At 39.0% G+C, this 11,009-nt stretch overlaps 1 protein-coding gene across 6 annotated transcripts in view; it reads left to right on the forward strand.

Annotated features, from left to right (window-relative positions):
* The window catches only part of pip4k2aa (phosphatidylinositol-5-phosphate 4-kinase, type II, alpha a), a 28,043-nt gene extending 19,313 nt beyond the window's left edge, over positions 1-8,730 (forward strand). Inside the window, exons 7-12 of one of the 6 annotated variants that reach the window (XR_005707411.1) lie at positions 756-872; positions 3,259-3,372; positions 3,620-3,860; positions 4,136-4,239; positions 4,354-4,548; positions 6,310-8,730. Coding sequence is in view for 5 of the 6 variants with exons in the window: in XM_040126268.1 (XP_039982202.1) it covers positions 756-872; positions 3,259-3,372; positions 3,620-3,860; positions 4,136-4,239; positions 4,354-4,434 (657 nt within the window). In the remaining variant the exon portion in view is untranslated. Of the gene's footprint in view, positions 1-755; positions 873-3,258; positions 3,373-3,619; positions 3,861-4,135; positions 4,240-4,353 lie in introns of all 6 variants that reach the window. The other 5 variants (XM_040126268.1, XM_040126270.1, XM_040126269.1 and 2 more) reach the window with 5 other exon arrangements.
* Positions 8,731-11,009: the final 2,279 nt, after the last annotated feature.

Consider the following 11,009-nt stretch of genomic DNA (forward strand, 5'->3'; position numbering starts at 1 on the left):
ACTAGGTCTCTTCTCAGTTGCGTTCTTCTGCAGTTGTGTGTTATTTTTGTTTACTCTCCTCTCTGTCCTCACACTAGCACCAGCTGGTATCTCTGTTGGGGGCATATGGCTTTAATGTGTCCATTATAACTGAGCGTGAAGTTCCTTGATATTTTATCAGTAGCCCCTTATCCAGTATTGTAAGTCCATAGAAGTAGTACAACATCTGAATAGATATTTTGCAGAAAACAGGTTCATAGAATGCAAATTAGTTTACAGGTGTTTTCCTTGCTCTTCATTCTTCCAGCTCCTTGTATCCTTAGAGTAGTGCTACTAGGCTAATTCCTTTTTATACCAGTCATAATACTAGTATAGACAGACCAGAGCCATGCATACATAGAATACAACCTTTTAAATTTCAACATTTATTTATAATCTCTAGATACAGAGTCTAAAGTCATATTGATACATGAAACTAATAGAATGGAAATAGTATAATTGCAAAAATCATTACACATATTGGATGAACCTGTTGGACGCAGATATACACTTTCTTTTTTCAGCCATTGTAAAGATATCAAAGAATTATAAATATCTAGACTGGTCTTACAGGTCATTCGCGTTGATGCCCTTTCCAACCCTCTACCAATTTGAAAAACAGTTGTGTTCTGTTACATTTTAAACACTGCCTTTACTTCCAACTTCCTTCCTCCCTTCCTCTCTCCTTTCTTCTCTCCTCTACCCCTACCATCCCTCCCTCGCTCCCCCTTTTCTAGCAGCCGCCCCCACCAGAGGATGTGCCCCCGCGGCCCAAATCTGGTAACGTTCAGCAAAGGCTGCAAACACTGCGGATTGCCACGCGCTTTTACTGCGCCATGAAACACGTAAGAGATGTAAGAGAACAAGGGCTCATATACCAGGCATGATCTATTAAACCAGTCTTATTTTATTGTTATTTTTTATACAGCCGAGCATTTTCATTTCCCCAGCTTCTCCAGGCTGATACACAGATACACAAATTCTACTATTATTTGTTACAGTCAAAGCTTGTAATTAATGAATTGCATCTCACTGACGTGAAACCTGATGGTGGATGTTAATCTGCACCTGACAACATCAGTAGGAATATACAGTAACTGGATAGAAAGGTCTAGTAACACCCCAGCATTAGCATATCACAAATCCTAGGGCATAGCTTTGTTCCTCTGTGACAGAAGACATCAACATTGTCAAAGTCCAAGAGCCATTTTCCAACCAGCTGATTGGAGACAATAAATGAAGGAAAAGAAATTAGATACTTTTTTAAACTTGGGGAGGAATTCACCTGTTTACACAGCTTTGTTGGGCTCATCAACAAGCCACTCTTTCTTCCTGCCTCAAACATATATGTCTGTTCTACTTAAATGTAGTGCACCACTGAAGAGTCAGGCACATTTCATTGCAGTCATTGTAATAGAGAAAATCAATAACAGGCCAACAAATACAATCCTATGCATGACTGGAAGAAAGCATAAGATGTAATGAACAGAACAGCTATTGCATGGAAGTAAAAGACAGTTGAAAATGGATTCATAGGAAGATGGATGAATGTGTGAGCTGAGTTGTTGGTTTAGGTGACAGTTCTGTAAAATGCTTTCACGTTATGTTTGCTCTTTGCAAACAGCCTTATGTTGCGTCCTCATTTACTTTTTATGTCGCATCTATATTCAGTCTAGCAAGTTGTTCATCCCATATTTATTGAAAATTGGAGGTCTATGTCTGTATATAGGTTTTCAAAAGTCTTATTTGTGAGATGTATTCCTGTGTTCATCTGTATAAAGATGTATTCTGTATGTGTGTGTATGTGTCAGTGTGTGCTGTCTGAGCTCATTCTAGTGCTACAAAGTGCTGTTATGTGTTGCTGCTCTTCTCCCGCTGCCATAGAAACACTATAGTAGCTAAACTGCTGCTGCTTCCCTGGTACCTCATTTCCTGCTCTTTTTTTTTCCTCAGTGACTAAGAACTAGGGTCTGTCCTCCCTCATATAACACCTCTTCCCCCTGCAGGCTACTAGCACTTTTGCAGCAGCCTGGTTTAGAAGACTGTTAATCCCAGTAGTTAGACACTTAAATAGGCAACTGCTTCATCCTGGTTGTAGGCTGAATAGTGGGAATCCTTCAGAAAGATACACTGACTTTACAGAGTAATAAAGCACAGTTTATATTAGCTGCAAACCATACTCTGGTTGCTGAAAAGCATCTTAGATGAAAGATGTTAGTATGATTTGTGTCAGGGAGAATATACTCTATTAACAAACTGATAAAAATAGATGCTTTTCTGTGTCCAGCCCAGTGCCAATAAGGACGATTCATGGCTTTGAGTTGGACGTCCTATTTTTTTGTGTATGGATTACCGGATGCATTTTTTTAAATGCAGAAATGTCCAAATCTCTGTACAAGGTGTCACAAAAATGCTGAGTGCCCTGTGTTTCATGAGGCTGTGAAGTGAATACATTTCACTGTAGACAATATGGAAAATATATGAATCAGTGCATCAGATGGATCTGTACCCTGCTGTGAGCATGTTGCATGTACTGCTTTACACAGTCAAATCATTTAGATTGAAAAGAGGTCAGCCTTGGTTTGGAGTTGGTTTGCCTATACTTTGTTGGCCAACTCATCTGACCAGTAATATTTGTTTTATTTAGCTGAATCAGACAGGCTTATCTAACAAACCAAAGGATCAAAGCTTCATTTATGTCAGCGGGGTATTTCAACATGCAGGATTGTCTTTTCAGGAAGATAGATTTAACCACAATGTTGACATGACTCATTTCTAGGATCAGAATAAATTTTTGTCATCATGCCTTTTGAAATACCCCGATTCTTACAGTTGAACAAGACAGCAATATGCTATCTTTTAGTCCTGTGTAATAACATGTACTGTAAATTATAAATGTTAAAGTTTTTTTAAGTATTCTGGGGAAAAAGGATGAAGAACACTGATGCTGGTGTTACTGCTCTTAGAAAAGATTTTCTTCCTATTCAGGTTTGAACTTTGTCTAATATCTAAACCAATATTGAAATATATTTAAGGATTCAAACCGTGTGTCTGGATGAACTGATATTTGTTACTCATCTTCTAAAACAAAAATCAACACTAAATTTAAGCACCAGAATTCTGTCACATTTTTGCCCAGGTCTACTAGCTACATTACCATGCCTCTCAGGTTTGAACAGCCTAGTCTTGTGGTTTTGATTGTTTTGTATTTGGTTGCTAATCTCCAATACTAATGAGCAGGCCAAGGAGCTGCCCACCTACAAGGACAATGACTTCATCAATGATGGGCAGAAGATCTACATTGACGAGGAGAACAAGAAAATGTTCCTGGAGAAGCTTAGGAAGGATGTTGAGGTATGTGTTAACAATTAGATATGACTGAAAATCTGGCTTTCTCCTAGCTCAGTGTTGACTCAAAGCTTAGTAATCGATAGTGCACTTATGTTGTTGTCAGTAGCTTTGGATGCATTAAATGCAGCAAGATGTAGCTATCTGTTTAAATATTTTGAGGCAGGAAATCTTGCTGTAAAGTCCACCAATCCCACAATCTTCATACTTGCTTTATTTCGTCTGCTGTCCTACCTTCTTCCATCTTCCTCAGTTCCTGGCCCATCTGAAGCTGATGGATTACAGTCTGCTGGTGGGGATCCACGACGTGGAGCGATCCGAGCAGGAGGAGGTGGAGAGTGAGGACAATGAGGCTGAGGACGAGGGGGAGAGTGACGGAGGGGGCATTGGGACACCCCCTGACAGCCCGAGTAATACTCTGGACAGCACCAAACCTCTGTCACCAGGAGAGTTTGATCCCGCCATTGACGTCTATGCCATCAAAAGCAATGATAGTGAGTAGCCAACTGCATGTGCTTTTCAGGCTTAAGGCACAATGTTAAAAACAACCCTTGCATTGTTAGGGTTGTATTTAACAGCTAAATAATAAACACAGTACTTAGTGCTCTCCCTACTGGATGTTGTGGTTTTCATTCTAACTGTCAGACCCGCTTCTGTCAAAAGTCTCTCAAGGATTATGTTATATTCAACAGTACCTGATTTTTTTCCTAGCAGTTCTGTGCATATATATATAGATTCTCATTTAGGGTGAATTTGTATTATACTTCAGGTGCTCCCAGGAAGGAGGTTTATTTCATGGCTATCATAGACATCCTGCAGCATTATGATGCCAAAAAGAAAGCTGCCCACGCTGCCAAGACTGTCAAACATGGGGTATGAAGTTGCATAATAGAGATATTTAAATGGTTATGTTCAAAAAATAATGACAAACTATAGACAAATATACTAAATACAGTGAATGTCATTTGTCTCTGCGTCCCTCTGCAGGCCGGAGCGGAGATCTCCACGGTGAACCCAGAACAGTACTCCAAGAGGTTTTATGATTTCATCACCACCATCTTGTCATAGCCTCTAGGAGCGACAGGGGGCACAGAGGCACATGGAAAAGGGAGGGCAATTGGGGATTAGGGCAGAGAAGAAAAGTGATGGAGAGAAAAACCATCGAGAGGCTGAATTATTAAGGTGCTGTGATGGTTTTGTATCACTCTCCCTCATCCATTCCCCTCATCCCTGCCTGTTTGTTTCTCGCTCTTTCATTGGGGAGCCATGCTCTGCAGCTAAGAAAAAACATCATTCGTTTACATTTAACCTCTCCTCTGTTGAGTTTTGCTCATGTGTTACTTTGGATGATAAGGCTGTTGAAAGCAAGTGTCCAAGTCATTACATTTTTATATATATATATATAATTTGTTTTGTCTGTATGGTTGTCCATATGGGAATATGGCTTTTTTTATTGCCTCTAACATAACATCCTTCACCCTGCATTTTTTTTATTTTTATATTTGTATTTATCTTTCCCTTATTATGTTCAGGGGGAGGTTTGGGGGGGGTATCAAGTGGTATAGTGTGAGCTCAAGGAGAATGCACAGATCAGATTACGGCACTTGGTCCTTCTCGCAAAGAGAAGGCTTGAGTGGGATGTGAAGAGGGAGTTTATGTTGAGCCTTGCCTAATGCAATTGCTTCATTTCAGGAGGTAGGAAGCAGTCTTCCAGTAGGCCAACAGCCAGCCCCAACCCAAATGCTATACAAGTACTCAGCTAAATTAATCTTCCTGTTTTGGTTCCTCCTTCATCATCCACTCTTTAGACGCCTCCCCTTCCTCTCCCGTTCCTTCATGTACAATTGATGAATTGAGCCTCTGGGTTATCTTCTTGCCACACACTCAAACCTACACCTCTCATTAGCTGAGATGAATTCACTTGTTGCAGTAAAGTATAATGCTTGTTTCCAGCACTAGTTGTACCTCAGTGTCCAACAGTGCTTTGTCCCTTTAGCTTTGTTGTGACGTACAGTGATTAAGGACGACTGAGGGAAGGATATCTACCTTAAAATGAGAAGAAAAAGGATTTGAACAAACAGCTTGTCTTTAGTGTCATTTACTTGCATTCACTCTGAATATGCTGGGCATTGTAAGTTAGTCATGGTTTCTGTTCCTGCGTCAGGGAATGACCCAGAAATTTTGTGTGGCTATAGCGATTAAGAGTAAGTCACTCCTTGTCATGTGTTCGTATAGGGTGTCAGAATGAAACATCAACATCCCTTAACTTTCTGTTGCGATCAGCACCTTTATGATTGAAATCAAAAAAAGTGTTGCACTTTTATTTTTTGTTAGAGGTTGGGAGATATTGTTCTGCTACATACGCTGCAACAAAAAGGAATAGGAACTCAGCTCCCTTTTGTATTGAATCTTAGAAGCCTGATCTCAAATCCTGTCTCCTCCGTCAATTCTCACCCGTGGGTAGTACATACAGGGATTGTTTTGGAAGAATTTACCGCAATGTTAGAGAGGGAGAGTGAAAAGTTCTGGTTTTTGTAAACTAACCATCCAATCCACTTAGAAGTGCTCTGTGGTGTTGTCATGGTGGGTTTTGGGACCAGGCAATAGTGTGACTGTGTTTCTGCGTTCAAAGCAAACAGAAGACGGTTTACCTCCAGAAGCATACCAGCACACACCCAGTGATGGCGAACGGTGTGTGTGTGTCAGTGTTCAAAATTTGTGTTGGGGGAAAAAGAACAAGGAGGAGAGAGGTTGGGAAGAGTAGCTACAGATGTGAAGATACATGTTGTTAAGTCATTTACACCAACAGCATCATTTTCTTCTTCAACCTCAGCTGTGAGTCTCATTGTTGTTTGTGTTATCATTTGTAAAGGTGGTTTATCTGTGTTTGAATTTGGCAGTTTTATGAATTGATGTGGTAATAATTTTTGTTTCTGTTTTTAGGTTTTCTGTATATTTTGCACAAGAGGAAAGGAACCAAATGTTACAAATATGATCCCAATTAGATGATATGGTCTTAACAAGGGAAATGCAATATACTTGTATGTAAGCAAGAAAAGTTTTTGTGCGTCTGACTTTGTGTATCACCTCTGGATAACCAACTAAAACAAGTAAAGTCGTCCTCCTTGACTATCCTTACCCATGCAGAAAGCTTCCATCACAATATGTTTGTTTAGATATCATAGATTATATTCACATTTATATTTTTACATTGGATTTTAGTCATGAAATATAGTGTATTTAAAAAGGAGCCACCCGTGGGAATGAATGATGATGCTGTGGTAAATGAAGAATGATACTGCTTGAATTTATACAATGTTTAGTATAGATGTAGCCAAAAAAAAAGTCATAAAAAAAATTGCATGTCACAGGACTAAGTTTCCTTCACCCTCTAATCTGTGTTGGTGGCTGTTCCGGTTCTCTTTGTGTCCCTCCACTTTAATCACATTTTTGAGCTGTTCAGCGTAAAATAGTATTTTCCGTGCTTTAATAACTGTTTTTCATTGTATACACTGTGCAAGATGTGTGCCTTTATACTCCAGAATTATTTAATTTTATATTTTGTAATCTTTTTTTTAAAACAAAGGTAAAAGGTTATTTTAATAATAGGGTGTTTACTTTGACATGCATTATTTCCAACTTTATTTTCAACCCCCTGCTCAACCTTCTCACACTCAAACACCCCTCTGTCTTTAGAATTATTCATGTTATTCAATCAGCTAAACAAAACCATTCAAATGATTGTGTTTTAACCAAAAAAAAGTGAATAGCTGTCTTAAATTTGAAGATAGTGGATCGGTTTCAATTCTGTACATTCAGATCCACCATGCACCGATTGTTCAGTGTGTAAAGGCATCCTTTTCCGTCTCTTCAGACCGGAGGTGATGTCTGCTGATATTAATCCCTTCTTCATCACGCTGGTCCTGCCTTTTATAAAGAACGTTTGTGTGTGGAAGTGCACTGTGGAGTATGTGTGTCGTGATCGTGTTTTGTCACGCTCGTCATCGCTAACTGACGGCTTCCCCCCACCTCAGGAGTCTGTCAGCATCTTCATCCCATTTACCCACTGACCACAGGTGTAGTCACATTTCAGGAATGTGATATTCTTAAGTGTTTGTCCAAAATTTCACTTACCTTTGATGCACAACTCCTATTCATTTCTGGAACTGGTTCATGTTCTCTTGCTTTCTTACCTCCATCTTTTTGTGTAAATGAGATCACCCGCTTGTTTTTGCGAGATTATCAGCTGTAGTTCATCCCGAGTCAGTGGTTAGTCGATATTTCTGTGTTCTTTCACTATAAATGGGTTGTTTTGTTTCCATTTTCATGTAGCTCATAATATACATAGGTTGTGTCATAAGGAAAACAGGGAATGAGGGAACACAGTCTTTTACTCTGCTTTGCTCTGTTTGGTCCTTGAGGTATCTTTAATCAAACATTAGCAAATGTGGAAAACAGAGCAATGCATGCTGGGAGATTTTTTAAATTTTTTATTTATTTATTTTTTTCTCCCCCTTTTGTTTTTGGAATAATAATTCTGAATCTCATGTAAAGAAGGCAAAGCCAGACATTAACAGATGCAAATTAAAGAAGATATTAATTTCAAGGTACAGCATCAGTATTACTAAGTCCTTGCTTTCATGACTTCTCTCTCGTTCACCCACTAATCCTACCCACCTGTTAACCTGCTGCCAGTGTTAACTTGCCAAAAGCATCTTTCAGAAGTCAGAACTACTCCACATGAGCGGGAAGAACAATGTGTATCGTTTTATGTGTCCTTTTGAACTGACTTTGTTTTTTCTTTATTTGTTTTCTTACTGAGTGATGGAGTGTGTCACTCATATGTGAACATTTCCAAAGTTGTGGGAAACAGCCCTGTGTTCATGTGGTTTATCAAGGGGTAAGGGGAAATTAGATTACAAATGCAAATGACTGGAGGCCAGGCAAGATCTGCAGAGTTGGGGAAATTTTCTTTGGCTTTAACACTGAAAATCAACAAATCTTTGTGGGCAGAAATATTTTTTGAAGGTGTTCAAAAATAGTTGAACCTATTGAATTTGCATGCAGAAGTCAAGTCAACTCATACTAGGATGGGAAATCTCTTCCCTGCAGAATGTGCTTTGGCCTCACAACAGCCCCCAGTACTTTTGGACCTCATCTTAAAGACTTAAGCATTGGTTAAAGCATTAATGTGTGCGTATGTGTGAGTGTGTTTTGTTTATTGCTGTCTGACAGTGGTTGGTGAGAGTTCCCTTTCAGTGGTAGAAAGGCCAAAATGATGATGTATGTTTATTGTTCTTCACATTTAATGATGATGATGATAATAGTACACTCCATTCCATAAGCGTTCCCTCAAACCAATTAAAGCACTTGTTCTGCTTAACTCAATGTCTACCTCTGATGGTTTGTTCCTTGTTTACAATTCAGTGTCCCATATTTGTTCCTGCATTGTTTACATTTTTTTTAAATACATTGTACAAACATATATTGTACAAACAATATATGTATATATTTGTACTGTATATTTCAGATAATATATTCCACAGTCATTTTAACGCTCCTTGTCTGCAAAGAAAGAGAGGAAAAAGGAAATGACTTTCACAAGACTCCTATGTGAGCAGTTAAAGGAAAAGAGCTTTGCAGGGTTTAGTTGTCACAATTTCGTTATTCTTTTGTTTCCATTTTTGCTAGGAAAACCAGACGGGATAGTTTCTATAGTAACAGTATCACTGTCAAAGTAATGCCATTTATCAATATCTATAGCTGCAAGACTATGGACACATAAAACTATGCTGGTGAAACAAATGACGGTGGATTCCTGGTTAAGAAAAGTAATATAAGATCGTGATTGCAATCCGATAAATCTGGCGTAGGCTAAAATCCAATTACACTAGCGACATGCTTTTAACAGCCTTATCGCCACAATTTAGTCTGATTTCACATGCTCACATAATTAAAATGCTGTTTCCTCGTGTAACCCAAACACACACAACTCATTTAAAATATATGAATATTCAAGCCTTTGAATTGAACTGTTCCATTTCAGTTTCCGATACACGATAAATATCACCCATATTTAAGACTTTAGATGTCACAAGTAAGAATATGCTACTAAATGAGAGCATGACAACAAAAGGTTTACCTTAACAGTGAGCACGAAAAATTTTCGTGTCTGGATGCTTTTATCAGTTTGGATTTACTGTCACGCAGCGATTTAAAAAATAAAAATAAAAAAGCTAAATTAAAACGATTTGATTTATATACATGTATTTTCAGGAGTGAAAAAACGCCCAAAAACGATGACTAACGCCCTGAAGCACATGGTAAGTTCGAGTTGCTGGGCAGACCATTTCTTATTGCCATGTATGCACACATTTAAGGTATTCATCCCAATAAGTCTAATTTTCGTTCTATTTTTAAAGTGTTAAATGTCCCACTAAATGAATGTTAGTTGTTTCTAATATTTTAATTTCAACGAAATGTTCACACATTTCCATTCAACATCAACAAATTAGAGTAAAGAATTAAGTCTGATAGGAGTGGTCCGTCGTTACAAGAAAGGCTGTCTTGTATGGGCCTGGGCAAGGCGCTATCGAACAGGGTCAAATAAGGAGAAAATACATAGGTTGTTTTCGATCATGTTGCTTTGTTTATATGTTAAATATTAAATGTTTGCAGATTTGTTGTATGCCACAATAAACGCGGAAATAAGATGTTATTTGTTTATATAGCCCAGACCTATGAGCTCTGTATTTACTGCTTTATTTAGAACTCGCAGCTAAAAAAGGAAAAGCCGCCCTGCTTCTTGGAAACTTGTTACATTTACTATAAAGAACACAACATTTCAAGATGACACACTATAGACAACAAGCGATAGGAAACTGCTCCTATATGGATATAAAATCAGATTTTTAAAGAGGAGGGGGTGGCGGCAGCTGCATGGTAGGAGGTGGAGGCTTATTTGCACCGTCAGTACAATGTGGAGAACAAGCGGAGACAACAAAGAGCGGCTCGCCACGCGCGCTGCAGCTGCCGCACACGTGCACGTACACAGACACACACGCACACAGCTGAGTCGCAGTAAGAGGTCGCCGCCGCCAGGGGGCATTATGTCCCCTGCGAAGCACATCAGAGACGGAAAGCCATTCATTAACCCGGGTACAGCCTATGCTGTATCTTGTTTGTTTTTTCTGCTCCTCTCCGCATTATTTGCTTTTATGAAAACGTTTTATACAAGACTTGTGAGTTTTCCGAGCTGTCATAGCTGGAAAACACACCCATCGGCCTGTGATGAAAAATTATGTGTATGAGATATATGCCTATCTGTGGGGGAAGCTGGTCTTAAACAAGGAGACTCGGGTTAAAATCCATGTGTCAGCAAGCATCCAACCTGCTGAAGTGTCTTTGAGCAACACATTAATTCCCTATCAACTCCGGGGCTCCTATTCTGTCAATGAACCTGACCTTTGACCTCTCTCAAGTGGGCATAAGAGATTAGTTTCCAAGAAACTCAATGAAATGTCACACTGGTGGTGAAAGTGTACTTAAATCGCAGAAGTTTTTTGGGATAATAAAGTTATTTGCCTCAAGTAAAAGTGTAGAATAGCATTTTAAAGTGATACTTACTTGGGATGCTGTTCTTT

The sequence above is a fragment of the Xiphias gladius genome, chromosome 5, assembly GCF_016859285.1.
Source record: "Xiphias gladius isolate SHS-SW01 ecotype Sanya breed wild chromosome 5, ASM1685928v1, whole genome shotgun sequence".
Taxonomy (NCBI): Eukaryota; Metazoa; Chordata; class Actinopteri; order Istiophoriformes; family Xiphiidae; genus Xiphias; species Xiphias gladius.